Source organism: Tursiops truncatus, chromosome 1 (assembly GCF_011762595.2).
Source record: "Tursiops truncatus isolate mTurTru1 chromosome 1, mTurTru1.mat.Y, whole genome shotgun sequence".
In the NCBI taxonomy this organism is placed as follows: Eukaryota; Metazoa; Chordata; class Mammalia; order Artiodactyla; family Delphinidae; genus Tursiops; species Tursiops truncatus.
In genome coordinates, this window is record NC_047034.1 from 44,262,849 (window position 1) to 44,278,494 (window position 15,646).

Consider the following 15,646-nt stretch of genomic DNA (forward strand, 5'->3'; position numbering starts at 1 on the left):
AAATCTCTTGCATTCTTATACACTAATGATGAAAAATCTGAAAGAGATATTAAGGTAACACTCCTATTTACCATTGGAACCAAAAGAATAAAATACCTAGGAAGAAACCTACCTAGGCAGACAAAAGACCTGTTTGCAGAAAACTATAAGACACTGATGAAAGAAATTAAAGATGATACCAACAGATGGAGAGATATACCATGTTCTTGGATTGGAAGAATCAATATTGTGAAAATGAATGTATTACCAAAAGCAAACTACAGAATCAATGCAATCCCTATCAAATTACCAATGGCATTTTTTACAGAAGTAGAACAAAAAAATCTTTAAATTTGTATGGAGACACAAAAGACTGCAAATAGCCAAAGCAGATTTGAGGGAAAAAAACGGAGCTGGAGGAATCAGACTCCCTGACTTCAGACTATACTACAGAGCTACAGTAACCTAGACAGTATGGTACTGGCACAAAAACAGAAATATAGATCAATGGAACAGGATAGAAAGCCCAGAAATAAACCCACGCACCTATGGTCAACTAACCTATCACAAAAGAGGCAAGGATACACAATGGAGAAGAGACGGTCCCTTCAATAAGTGGTGCTGGGAAAACTGGACAGCTAATATAAAAGAATGAAATTAGAACACTCCCTAACACCATACACAAAAATAAACTCAAAATGGATTAGAGACCTAAATGTAACACCGGACACTATAAAACTCTTTGAGGAAAACATAGGAAGAACACTCTGACATAAATCACAGCAAGATATTTTTTGATCCAACTCCTAGAGTAATGGAAATAAAAACAAAAATAAACAAATGGGACCCAATGAAACTTCAAAGCTTTTGCACTGCAAAGGAAACCATAAACAAGATGAAACGACAACCCTCAGTAGGGGACAAAAATATTTGTAAATGAATCATCGGACAAAGGATTAATCTCCAAAATATATAAATAGCTCATGCAGCTCAATATTAAAAATACAAACAACCCAAAACAAAAATGGGCAGAAGACCTAAATAGACATTTCTCCAAAGAAGACATACAGATGGTCAAGAAGCACATGAAAAGCTGCTCAACATCACTAATTATTAGAGAAATGCAAATCAAAACTACAGTGAGGCACCCCCTCGCACAATTTACAATGGGCATCATCAAAAATCTACAAACAACGAATGATGGAGAGGGTGTGGAGAAAAGGGAACCCTCTTGCACTCTTGGTGGGAATGTAAATTCATACAGCCACTATGGAGAACAGTATGGAGGTTCCTTAAAGAACTAAAAGTAGAATTACCGCATGACCCAGCAATCCCACTACTGGGCATATACCCAGAGAAAACCATAATTCAGAAAGACACATGCACCCCAATGTTCACTGCAGCACTATTTAAAATAGCCAGGTCATAGAAGCAACCTAAATGCCCATCGACAGACGAATGGATAAACAAGATGTGGTATATATATACAATGGGATATTACTCAGCCATAAAAAGGAACAAAATTGGGTCATTTGTAGAGACGTGGATGCATCTAGAGACTGTCATACAGAGTGAAGTAAGTCAGAAAGAGAAAAACAAATATCGTATATTAACGCATATATGTGGAACCTAGAAAATGGAACAGATGAACCAGTTTGCAGAGCAGAAATTGAGACACAGAAGTAGAGAAAAAAATCGTATGGACATCAAGGGAGGAAACCTGCGGGGTGGTGGTGGTGGTGGTGTGATGAATTGGGCGATTGGGATTGACATGTATACACTGATGTGTATGAAATGGATGACTAATAAGAAAAAAACAAAAAAGTAAAAATACACTTCCCACAAAACAATAAATTTTGGAATTATTCAAATACATTGCTGAGAAATGGATCAATCTTAATGACATTTTTTAGAACAATTGGTTTCAGCAAAAATTATTTTTTTATCATGAGTAAATATACAAAGATTATGTGAATGATTATATGCATAAACAATAGGTAATACAGAAAATCAAAAATCTATTTTGCTGAATGGTATGTCACAAATATTCATTTTTCATTAATGTATGCTATATTTTTATTATCTCCTTTATCCTGGTTTCCTTGGAGTTTATACTTCAACTCTTCTAATGGTTACACAGTTGCGGCATTAGTACATTTACTTAAATTCATTCTTTTTCAAAATGAAAATTTTAAGGCTGTGACTTTATATTTGATTATAGTTTGGCCACACACCATACATTTTGATATGTGGTGTCCTTATTTTTATTATTTCCTAAATAATCTGAAAACCATACTCTTTGACCTACTTGTTGACTAGAATGGTATTTTTTAATGTGGCTGGGGTTGGGGTTTTGGCATTAAAAGTTCATTACTAGCTTTATTGCATTGTGGGCAGGAATTGTGGCCTATACTTTTAAATTATTATTAACAATTTCTTTGTTGTTTAGTATATGGTCAATTTTGGTAAATTTTCTATGAACACTTGAAAGAAGGAATATTATTTACTTGAAACTAAAGGACTAATGTGTATTAATTAGTTCAATTATATTAACTGAGCGCAGGTATAAAACTGTAGAAAATTCAAATACACCTGAAAGATAAAAAACAGCTTTCACACATTTTTTAAAAAGGGAAAAAGTAGAAACTCATCATTAAACAAGAGTTACCTCTGAAAATAGTAGTTGGAAATAGTTTAATTTACTTATTGTTTCTTACCACTGATACTAATAGGTATTCTACCTTTAGTCTTAAAAGTATACAATTAAAAAAATAACAAAATAACAACTAAAATATTTCAATGCTGATCTTTAGGTATTTTGTTAGTTGTCTGAATGCAAAGGAAAAAATGGTATTTTTTCTATTATTCAAATATACCTGTAAATATTTTGCTACATACTTTAAAATAATGAATCAAATAGATCTCCAATTCTCATTAGACTCACATTACATTTATAATGTAGGTCACATGGTGATTAGTTTTGAGCCAAGATGACTTGCAACTTGAAAAGTAAAGCATAAGAATAACAAAACAAATGGACTCCTCATAAGCGAAATTAAAGATCCCAATAATCACATTATGAGGGGACTGGCAACACATTAATTATCCTGGCTTTATTAATAAAATCTCTCTTTGTCACACACATATGTGCACACACGAATAAACATAGCCTACCAAAAACATATTTGAAGGGCAAGTGTACCTACATACCACATGAACACACACACTCCGCTCTTCATTACTGTTTTACATTGTTTTGATTTTCATCGTATTTTTTTTCTGGTGTTTTTTTTCTTTGCCATGGTCATGTAGCACACTAAAAATGATTTATGCTAAACAACCTACCATGGACAGTGAGCTTGGTGCTCGTGCTGCTTGATCCTGCCACATTAGCTGCTGTGCACGTGTACTGGCCAGCATCACCAGGCTGAGCAAATGCTATTTGCAGAGCTCCAGAGCTGAGGATGTGCTGGCGGATTGATTCCATAATTACATGCCCATCTTTATGCCACGTAATGTCAGGTGGTGGGAGGCCATCTGCCTCACAGGGTAGCATGATGGGCTTATCCACAGCAATGATATATTCCTTAGGATGGGGGCTAATGACTGGAGGAACTAAAAGATACAAGGTTTGAATGTTACCTTAAAAGCAGGAATGTACCATTTACACACTACAGTATTACTCTAGCAAAGTGAAGTCACATTGACAAGAAACAAAGCCCTGACTTTACCACATCATCACCAAAGGATGGCTATAGCTTGTTTGCGTTGGAAAGGAAAATTCATTGACCCCATTGTAGAAAATTATTCTCTATCTAGTTAACAAATATAAATGATAATCAATTTTAAATAAGGATATAAACATGTACTCATGAGGGATTTCATGTCCAGAAAACTTAGACTGTGTTGACAGAGGTATTTTCTTTAACATACATGTATTGTGATTCATCAGCTACTTAAAACTTCCAAAATAGACCCCTTCAAGGTTTGGAAATTGTTCACCTGCTCAAAGATCCTTTTATTCATGCGTTTCTTACAGTGCTTATGATCTCATATACAGTGGCCATACTTAACAAGGTATTTTGTTAATGAATAAAGGAATAAAGAAGTAGAATATGGAAAAGAATTACAATTAACCCATGAACAACGCAGGGGTTAGGGATGATGACCCTGTGTGCTACTGAAAATCTGAATATAACTTATAGTTGGCCCTCTGTATCCTTGTCTCCTCTGTATCTGTGGTTTTTGCATCTGCAGATTCAACCAACCTTGGATTGTACAGTAATGTAGTATTTACTACTGAAAAAAAATCCATGTATAAGTGGACCTGCACGGTTCAAACCATGTTGGTCAAGGGTTGATGGTATAGAGATAGAACTCTTTGCACTTCTTCAGAAAATGGTGGAAGGGCTTATGATTAGAATTTCTCTTCCTAGTGTCTACAACAGATTCCTAGTGTTTACAATAGATTACACTAAGGATATTCTACTGAGCTTTTCTTACCCTTTCCTGCCTTGGGGCTATTGCACATGCTGCCCTCTCTTCCTTGGACACTCTGCTACTTTTACATGGCTCATCCTAGCTCATCATTCAGGTCTCAGCTCCAGTGGTACCCCCCTCAGCTCCAATAGTATCCCCCCCCCCACACCAAGCAGTTGTTAAAGCTTACTTTAACCACTGGTGTAAAGTGGTCCCCACATTTTCCCATTTTGGAATATTGAAATGCTGTTAATTGTTCAAAGTGTTTCTTTTTCTTTTTTGAAAAAAAGTGTTTCTTTTTTTCATATCAATAGTTTTAATCAATTAGTGAAGGGAAAAACCCTCACTAATTCTTTTCTATGACCCTCAGTGTTGCCAAAACCAATGAATATTTCTTGGTCATCATCCTAACTGACCTTTCGCTTGCATTAAAAAAGCTGTCTACTCCCTTCTTGAAACACTGTCCTCTCCTAGCCTCCATCTAGTTTTCCTGTGTCATCTCTTCCCTCTCCTTTGTATTCTTTTCCAGTGTTCTCTCTTTTCTCAGACCTCTTAACAATGCAGAGTCCTGGGGCTTTGTCCTTAAGATATTTTTGGTCTAAATTCTCATCCAGTCTTATAGACTGAAATACCCTGACTACTTCCAAATTTATATCTTAGACTATACTTCTCCCTTGAGTTCTGAATTCATAAATATTCAACACTTTTTGACATCTCTGCTAGGATTTCTAATAATTTCCCACATCTAACATGATTAAACAGAAGTCACGCTTTCCTTCCTCCCAAACCAGTTCCTCCCCTTGCATCCCTCACAGCACTATCTCCCATCTCTAGCTCAGGCCCAAAGCCCAGGAAACATCGTTAACTCTTCTCTTTTCCTAACCTCCCAATCTGATTAATCAGCAATCCTGGCAATTACATCTCCAAAGAGTTCTTGAATCCACCACTTCTTGTTCATTTTCCCCTGCAACTCACACACCCACTCGCACTCCCAGCCAGACCGTATCACATGATGCCTAGAGCACTTTACTAGCTCTTCCAGCTCTAGTCTTGTGCTTTCTCGAAATCATTATCTATATACCAGCAAAAGAGGTCTTCCTAAAACCAAACAAGAGTCTTGGTTAAATCATTAAAAGGCTTCAACATTGCACACAGAAGGAAATCTTACCCCTCCTCTGGTCCTTTGGGCACTCTGTGCACTGGTCCCACTTTCTCTTCTGACCTCCTTCACATTTTGCCAGCTTTCCCAGGTTCATTACTGTCAGCCACACTGGCACGCTCCTTTTCTTACCCTTTCCTGCCTTGGGGCCATTGCACGTGCTGCCCGCTCTTCCTTGGACACTCTGCTACCTTTACATGGCTTATCCTAGCTCATCATTCAGGTCTCAGCTCCAATGGTACCCCATCAGTAGGTTAAAGCCTACTTTAACCACTAGTGTAAAGTGGTCCCCACATTTTCCCACTAGTCTCCATCTCAGCCTTTTGTTTTCCCTCTGCATAGCATATGTCAGAATTTATCATAATTTCATTTATTTGGTAGTTTCATTTTTTTCCTTCTCCACACTATAAGGAAAGGATCATATCTATAATGGTCAATGTATTTCTACTTATTATCCCAATAAACACTTGTTAAAGAAGTGTTGAAAAATACAAATAAATTAGATTTACAATCTGCAGGTAAGTGAGCTTTACTACAGTTATTAATTCACCACAAGAAAATCACACTACAAGGAAATTCAAATCAGCCATGCAAACTGAGCAGCTCGGAACCCATCTCTAGGTCACGTCTTGATCCACAAAAACAATGCATGTAAGATATGAATATTACATCAAGAAAATATAAGTTAAATGTGAAAAAAACCCCACTGTCTTCAGAATATTTTTTTCCATCAAGGTGGTTTAATTGCAATTATGATTTATTTTTTTGTTTCATGACTCTTATTGGTGATTCTTTAAAATTTTAAAAATTTATGATGTTTTTTAAGTGGATATTACAATCCAGTATTTTGTAATGTATACAAAGTAGTATTATAGAGAGAATAGTTTTAAAAATCACCTTAAATATGTGCTACAATGAAAGTACCAAATAGAGGTTCACAGAAATTCAAAATATCATGAGATGCCTCAGTTTTCTTATACAAATAATGCCCCCAAACACCCAAGCACTAAATTTTTTCCTTCATGAGGTTAATAGAAAAACATATAGGATAATATAAACTAAGAATGTTAATTAAGAACTATGGTGGCATCATTACTTTAGATATATGAATTTTGATATACACTATTATAAGCATCTTTGCAATGAAGACATAGAGATTCATTATTTAGGTACCTTGGACATTTAACTTGATTTTGCCCAAGGCTGTACCAGCTGGATTCTGAGCCACACACATGTAAGTACCAGCATCCTCTCTGACAGCTCTGGAGATCTGCAAGCCACCACGAGGAAGAACTGCATGGCTTCTACCTACATCATAGTTACAAAAGTAGAGTGAGAAGAATTTTTATTTTCATTAAAAAATCATACCCACTTCTGAATTATAAAACTGAATTGCCATTATTTTCTTGATTGAAACGGTACCTGAAGTGATGACATTGATACCTTCCTTTTGCCAAGTGATGAAAGGACTGGGAGTCCCTGTTGCTTCACATGGTAATAAAATGGGATTGTTTAGAATGACGGCTAGTTCACTTGGCTGAGGCCGAATGACTGGAGGCTCTGTAAGAACCAATCAGCAGAAATAAGCAAAGGCTCTAGTTAGTAGCATAAATGTCTATAGTAGCCATGAGGTTACACATGACTGAATTCAAAATTCCAAAATATTAGTGATTTCATTGTCCCAGGGAAAAGCAAATAGAGGTCATATCACATTTTTTGAGTCTTGTTACTATAGCCAGTTTCCATTAGAAGAACTCCATAGAAAAGACTAAAATCAGAAACAGATCATAAAAATTCAAGAAGACAAATAATTTAGGGGTTGTTTTGTGTGGTTTGTCATCTGTATGTTTTCTTTAGTCTATTGAAGAACATCTATCAGGCTTCATATTCCCCAAGTATTACTGTGGTTTATGACTCTAGATGGTACCACCTGTCAAGAATAAACATGACTTAGAAAAGTACAACAGCAAAATTTTAATGCATAAATAACCTTTCATACCTTGGACATAAAGGCTCACATGTCGATGTGCAGAGCCAGCTGCATTCCTGGCAACACAAGTATATCTTCCAGCATGGCTTAATTGAGTGGCAAATATTTCAATTGCTCCTAAAAAGGAAACATTTTTCAAGCACAGTGCATCCCTGTTTTTCTGGTTTGATAAACCATGTCTCTTTGATTTTGTGTGAGTCTGCCCCCTAGCATAGTGCATGGCTTGTACTCATACTTGTACCCCCTGTGCTTACCTACAACAGTATTTTTTAAAAAATCACTATTAACAGCTTTATTTAGGCAAAACTTACAGACCATAAAATTCACTGACTTAAATGTACAATACAATGATTTTTAGTATATTTACAGAGTTGTGCAATTATAATTTAATTTTAGAAAATTTCCATTATGCCCAAAGAAATCTCACTCCACTTAGAGTCCTGCCTCACTCTCAACCCCAAGTGTAAGCAATCAGTAATCTAATTTCTATATATATTGGCCTTTTCTGGAAATTTCATATAGATGGGATCATACAGAAGGCTTTTGTGTCTGACTTCTACTGTGAGCACAGTTTTTGAGTTTCATCTGCTGCAGCAGGTGTCAATATTTTTGTTCCATTTTATTGCTAAATAGAATTCCATCCTGTGAATTATCCACATTTTGTTTATCCATTCACCAGTTGATGGACATTTACATTGTTTCTATGATTTTGGCTATTGTGAATGATGCTGTATGAACATTTGCATATAAGTCTTTGGGTGGACATATGCTTTCATTTCTCTAGGTAGGGACCTATGAATGGAGTTGCTGGGTCATATGGTAACTGTTTAACATTTTGAGAAAAGTTCTAAACTGTTTTCTTAGCACAGTACTTTGTGCTGAAGAGTAGTTAATTTTTTTTTTTTTTTTTTTTGCGGTATGTGGGCCTCTTACTGTTGTGGCCTCTCCCGTTGCGGAGCACAGGCTCCGGACGCGCAGGCTCAACGGCCATGGCTCACGGGCCCAGCCGCTCCACGGCATGTGGGATCTTCCAGGACCGGGTCACGAACCCGTGTCCCCTGCATCGGCAGGCGGACTCTCAACCACTGCGCCACCAGGGAAGCCCAAGAGTAGTTAATTTATATTTTATGATTTTACTTGCTACCCGTTTATGCAGATTTCTGAGATAGCCAAAATACTATGCTTTGAAAGCCAAGTTCTATCCTGAGAACAAATCTTTCATTATTTCCCTTCTACTGAAGAAATAAACAAATTCTCTTTGAATAATATGCCCACACTCATAAACCCTCAGGATGTTAGCTGCTACTTTAATCTCCAGTGTACCTCCCCAATGCAGGATGAATTTCCAGAAACACAAATGTGAATCACTTATACTTCCATTTAGGTGAATTTTTTTCTCTTTAATATTATAAAATTTTCAATACTTAAATTCTATAAATGATGGTTACTACCACCCTCAAAAATTATCCATATCATAGCACTTAACACCCAGCCCTACTTGCTAGATTATTGAAACCTTAAAAGCAAGAACCTTGTCTTAGTTTTATATCCTCAGAAACTCAGTGGAGTATTTAGCCTATTTTAGGTACTAAATGTTTGTTGAATGAATGGACATTCTATTTGGCCAATAAAAGAAGTGTGGTTCACTCAAAGGCAACCAGTAAATTTGTTAAGCCTTAGGTTCAGTAAATATGCACATAAAATCCCAGTGGTCATGCTTAATACATTCATATCAGTCCTAGATATTATTTGTTATTTTGTTTTTAGACTTTTTTTCTATCCCTTTCCCAAGTTCCCCCTCCCCACTCTTAAGTGCATTTTTTCCCAGATGCCTAAGCCCAGGAATACAGATGTACTTTATTCTTTTATTTTGGTGCAGCAGAAGTCCAAGTAAGGCCATCCAGTAAAAACGAATCCAATCAATAGCTGTGTAATCACTGAGCTGGGTCTTACCTGAGGACAGAATTCTATAGCCCTCTCCTCTGGGAAGCAGTCTTATACCATTTTTCGCCCAGTGAATTGAGGGAAATGGAACTCCTGAAGCTGTGCAGGTGATCACGGTGGGGGCGTGTGTGGTTACTAGGAAGTCAGTAGGCTCATCAGCTATGGAAGGTGGAACTAAAAGAAAAACAACAAAAAGAAAGAAAACTACATGTTCCCAACGCTTACAGATTTCCAAAGCCTTCTCATATATCCTTCTCTTTCTACACTGAAAGTGAATGCTTGGTCAGTGGAAAAGGAAGCTCTCTTGTGAAGTAGAGGAATGATGGAATGATATCATTATAATAACTTTCAGTCCACATACTAAGCCAGTTCTACCTTGGACAGTGAGATCCACAGTTCTCGTATCCTCTCCGGCATCACTTGTCACAGTGCACTCATAGGTTGCAGTGTCATCCACAGAAGGGGAAATAATTACTAGTGAACCTGAAGAAAGGAGCCTAGAAGAGAGATTTCAAAGTAATGAGGTGCTATATATCAATTTTCATAAATGTTTCTAGTTGGTTCAACGTGGTACTATCTTGTGAATTGAGGGAAATGGAACTCTTTCCTCATGTTAAAATGAGCATCATTTTATGCATCAGACTTTAAGTTTATATGGCAGTGGGTTAAGAGGACCTCAACCTTGACATCTGCAGGAAGCAGTGGTGTGGAATGATTGTGTTAAGAGGGAATCTTGAATTTTCTGAATGCTTATGGCATAATCAACCATGTTCTCCCAGGTGAAATACAGTGAAATGAGCACACTGATGATAGCCATTGTTTATTGGCCATTGAATACATTCCTGGCACCATCTCAAATGCTTCACATTAATCATCTCTAAATTTCACAATAACTTTGCAGATTGGTATTTGATTATTTCTACTGACAGATGGGTAACTACAAGTCTGTCTGTCTTGCACCTTTCCCTACTTCACACGTCTCCTTACATGTGGTGGATACCTTGGAGATGCATAGTACATAAATCAAAGAGTCTTTTCCTTAACTTTGAATCAACTCAAAACTAAAGTGATCTGAATCACTTCAAATGTTCAGAAGGTTGAGTAAATACACATACATTATTTAAAGTAACCTAATGACCCCAATAAAGATGTTTAAAAAAAAAATAAATAAAGTAACCTAATGAATCACTTTGCTGTAGAGCTGAAACTAACATAACATTGTTAATCAACTATGCTCCAATATAAAATAAAAATTAAAGAAAATATGTATCAAAATGAAAAATCAATAAATCTTTAAAATTTCTAGTGGTTGAACACACTAAAAAAATTAAAATAATCTAAATAAGAATATCTGTATTCTTACTTCAAACTGTGCAATGATGAATGGAAATGACTTGATTCAATGGAAACATACTTGACCTGCTTTTTTATTCAAGGGCATTGTACATTTTCCCCATAGTATATGCTTTCAAGTCACTAATGCCAAAAGATTAAGAGGGTGAGAAAGAGGGAGAAGCAACAGAGTTTCAAGTGAAACACTCCTAGTTTCATATTTCCTGATATATCAGAACTGATTTTTGTTAAGGTAGGTCTATGAGAACATTTGCTTTCAGTACTGTGGCAAACCTTTTGCAAGATATCTATTAACTTGAGATACAAGAAATGATGCTTATCTAAAGTATCAGAAATTCCTAGTTTCTTTTTTAAAGGTTAGTCTTTAAAAAGTATGATATCATATTAAGAGCAATGGTAGTCAAGCTGGAAGAATACAAAAAACTGGGAGAAAATGCTGTTCTTCCTCCCTCCACATGCTGCCAAATACCTATGCTGTATTTCAAGGTATAAAATTTGATTTTTATTCTGCAACTAAAACTTGTATTATTTCTACAGAATTGTTTTTCTTTTATACCAAATGATGTTTTTATCTTTTGTCTTTATAAAATTCCAAAAGATACTAAAAAAAAAAAAGCAGAATGGAAATCTAATTTTTTAGAGCTCAGACAGTTATCTACAGGACTTATGAATACAGAAGTTGCACCTATAATTCAGAAATAAGATTTTAGGTTGAAAAACTAATTCTACATTAAGAAAAAATAATACGCTCTCTACATACTAGCTAATTCTTCATACTTTATATATTTGCTGTCCCCATTGATAGAGTTTAAATGTTAATTCTTTTAAAAATTATGTTTCTAAATAATAGGTGGGATTTTCCAGTTAAATTACTCCTTACCGGTATGAATTCTGATTTTGATCCACATTAAGAAGATGCCCATTTTTTCTCCAGTTGATTGATGGTTTTGGTATCCCAGTAGCCTCACAAGCCAGAGTGGTTTGAACATTTACTGTTACAGTTATGTTGGTAGGACCCAGAGCAATAGATGGAGGAACTAAAACGAAGTCACCAAGTAAGAAACAGGTTCAGTAAATAGTATGCCATTCGAAGTATCTCTGCCAAACTGAAATTAATCATTGCTAACTTGCTTTATAGTCATGAACACAATAAGGTTCTGTGAATTTACACAGTGTTGTGATGATGCTTATAATATAGTGTAATACATTTAAATAGCACTAGATATGAAGGTCTTTATGTTATGATCTCACTGGTTTAGGCTACCAAAGAACATCTGACCCAAAGATTGGATGTTGTTCATAAAAGTACATTTACCATGGACTTGTAAATCTATTCGCCTGCGATCTGTTCCAGCAGCATTGGTAGCCATACACAAATATCTCCCACTATCAGTAACATGTGCTGACTGGATGTGAAGGAATCCATTTTCCAAGACGGAGTATCTATAAGAAACATCACAAGTGAGTTCCTCCAGATCAGCCTTTCTGATTATGCACATTTTGACTGAGAACATTATAAAATACCCAGTTAAATCCATTTTTAGTTCTTTTCCTACTTCAGAAATTTATAATACCCTTGGTGGAAAAACAAGGATATTCTGCAAAGGTGCACAGCAGATGGGCTTGTGATCTTGGATAGATTATAATCATTACATTTTGAACATAAGCCTTAAGAATTATGCTTTTAAAATACCATATTCTGATCCTCATTTAAGATGAAGAGACTCACTTTAGAATGAAAAGACCCAAATAATGCATTGGATCAAAGATTTTAAAACTTATATTTCAGTTCTTACAGTGTTTTTTATCCTTTTCCAGAATTGTTACCTTGCATGATTCTCAGATAGAACAGCTCCATCCTTTCTCCATGTTATCCTTGGGGTTGGCACACCTTCCGCAAAGCATTCCAATACAGTTGACTTATTTAAGTGAATGACAAGACTCTGGGGGCCACTCTTTATGCTTGGAGGAACTGCACAAGAGATGCATGTGGAAAACTTCCTTTATATCAATAACATAGCCTGAACTAAGACTCTTAAGAGGTAATACAAAGTGAGATTTGAGTTAAATGTATGGCTTTGCCTACAGCTAATTCAGGTTAGTATAAATAGAATTGGGGTTTAATTCCTAAAGTCTTATTCAAGGTAAGATTTTATTTAAAAATTTACTTAAAAATGAAGAGTAAATGGGTGGGGAAGCTTTAAATCCCTGATATGGTGTATGAAATCTGGCTTTCTAATGAAAGAGGCTTGAATAGAATAAAAGTCATCTCTGGTATGATACAAATTAAAGATGATATTTCTTATTTCTCTTTGGCCAAATAATGGTCAGAGAATGTTAATACTGGAACAACTTCACTTTAAATAAAGGATAGAAAGTGGGGTGTTATAACAAAGCACATCTGTGATTAATTATGCAAGTCTCAGAGTGTGTATTTTATTAATCATTGAGTTCATATGGGAATAGAAAACTTGAATTTTAATTTTAGTGTTAGAGATATTAGCTGCCTGGGTCACTCAACTTGTAAAGTTTCGTATATTAAAAATCCAAAGGGACGCTTTTGAAAAAGTCTGTATCATATTCTTGAAATTTGGCAGATTTTAGTGTTTAGATTTTTTATTTGAGAAAATTACAGTCCCGTGGCAGTCCCTGTCTAGCACATATATAATCAAACACCAACATCAACAAAGGTGACTAAATAATTGGCTAGTTGTCATCCAGAGATTTAGTGTATTAACTTCTCCAATGGCTCTGATCTGAATGACGCAAAACATCAGGATATGCTGATAACAATTGGACATATATTGTCCTCTAAGAGAAATGTATCTTTTTCTTTTGAAATTGAGTTAGTTTGAATATAGTGATAGTACAAATATCATGTGTTGTCTTTATGAAAAGAAATAAGATAAGCACAAGAATTTGTTTAGTATGCTCATAAAAAATAAAAATGTTATCATCTCTTTAAATGCCCTTATCTAAATTTTTAAATTGTGAAACAGTGATTAATTTTTCTTACCATTTACAGTGAGAATAAATTCTCTTGTAGTCTTTCCTGCAATGTTGCTGGCAACACAGGTATAATTGGCTGTATCACCTAGATCTGCATTATTAATTTGCAAGTATCTCCCTCCAGATAGGATTCTTACTCGAGGTGTTGCCTGGATTCAGTAAGTAAAATTTACCATTAAAATGTTGGACAAATAAAATAAAATAAAATATTAATCATCAAAAGTAACTATAGTGAACTGTAGTGCACCTGTCTCCCAGTATCTTTGTCTGCTCCCCCCACCGCTATCCTGGTATCAAAAACTCTTGGGAAATATTTCTATGAGTGTAGTTAAAGCAAGAGCACAATCAGTGTCTCCAGTTCTTCACAGTGACGGCCACAATGAACATCTCAAGGATGAAAAGGTGTCTCAAGTTGGGCCCATTCGAGCTCCCCAGAAAGACACTGCTGGAAGTGTTGGAATAAGGCATATTTTTACTGGAATCACTGGTAGTGAGGATGACATAGCTTGGTGGCAGTCTTACCACCATGTGGGGACAGCTTGCTCTGAATCTAAGACATAAGCAGAGGTGGGATTCAGAGAAAGGACAGAGATGCTTGACTACATGGTTAGAGCCTCTGGATCCAGTAATGCCTAAAGCTTAAGTTCACCAATTACTATAGCTAATAAATATCTTTTTTTTCCATTTAAATTATTTTGAGTTTGAATTGTCACTTAAAGCTGAAAGTTTCCTGACTAATAAATTAACTTTGGTTAACTTATAGGAAATAATTATCCTTCAACATATTTAACATAAGTAAATAAATGATTTTAGTCTACAAATATTTATTAAGCACTTATTTTGCATCCAGGCATGGGACCAAGAATTATGAAAATGCAGAGACCTATTTTGAAATGAAATACTGAAATATAATGAAATCTAATCTCTGCTATAATGTCCAATTGGGGATTGTTCATAGACTTTAAAAAATGCCAGGTAACATCAAAGACTGGTATTTTCTGATTGTGCCTAAGTGGAACTACTTCAGGAAGAGCCCAAATAAGATTTTTCTACCATATGGGTTCTGTCCCAGATAAACATATATTTCTAATGAAAAAAGTTGTTCACACTAACATAGACAGTTCAGGTCAATTTATCTTGAAAGTCCACACATTTTCTCTAGGCCTTTCCTTGCTACAGGGGCTATTAATGGTAAACTTTTATTACTTCTGATGAGAATAAGTGATTTCTTAAACATACATGGTAAGTTCTACGCAACATTTTAATTTTGATATGGGTATAGCAGGATTTGAGGCTAATAAAAAAATTCTGAGTTGATTCTCATGTCTTTCTTCCATGAACATCAGTAAGTTCTGCCAACTTATTCAGTCTCACTACAATTTTCTCTGGTTCTCTTCTCATTTACTGCCAGTGATTCTTCCAAATTTGATTTCTGTCCTCAGATAGAACATCATTCTCAGCTGATGACCTTAATGCCTATTTCATTGAGAAAATCAAAGCCAGGTGCCTGCAATTTCTCCCTCTCATCTCTTGCATATGAATGCAACCTTCCTTCCTATTTTTCCATCTCTGTGGAAAAAGGTCAACGCTTCTGTCCAAGGCTAATGTCTTCACCTGTCACCAGTGTCCCAACCCTTCCCCACTCAGCACACTTAGTCCTGTATCTTCCATCTCTTTCAGTAAATAAGCATATACAAGTCTCTTTTGTATTTAAGTAACAGTCCACAATCATT

General features: G+C 35.7%; 1 protein-coding gene across 1 annotated transcript in view; it reads right to left on the reverse strand.

The window, feature by feature from the left end:
- HMCN1 (hemicentin 1) overlaps positions 1–15,646 on the reverse strand; it is a 522,545-nt gene that overhangs the window by 104,889 nt on the left and 402,010 nt on the right. Inside the window, exons 72-81 of the mRNA XM_033853373.2 lie at positions 13,921–14,062; positions 12,732–12,876; positions 12,220–12,347; positions 11,785–11,941; positions 9,927–10,048; positions 9,561–9,725; positions 7,617–7,724; positions 7,040–7,177; positions 6,791–6,925; positions 3,325–3,594 (exon numbers count right to left, since the gene is read on the reverse strand). Of these exons, the coding sequence (XP_033709264.1) occupies positions 3,325–3,594; positions 6,791–6,925; positions 7,040–7,177; positions 7,617–7,724; positions 9,561–9,725; positions 9,927–10,048; positions 11,785–11,941; positions 12,220–12,347; positions 12,732–12,876; positions 13,921–14,062 (1,510 nt within the window). The remainder of the gene's footprint in view (positions 1–3,324; positions 3,595–6,790; positions 6,926–7,039; positions 7,178–7,616; positions 7,725–9,560; positions 9,726–9,926; positions 10,049–11,784; positions 11,942–12,219; positions 12,348–12,731; positions 12,877–13,920; positions 14,063–15,646) is intronic.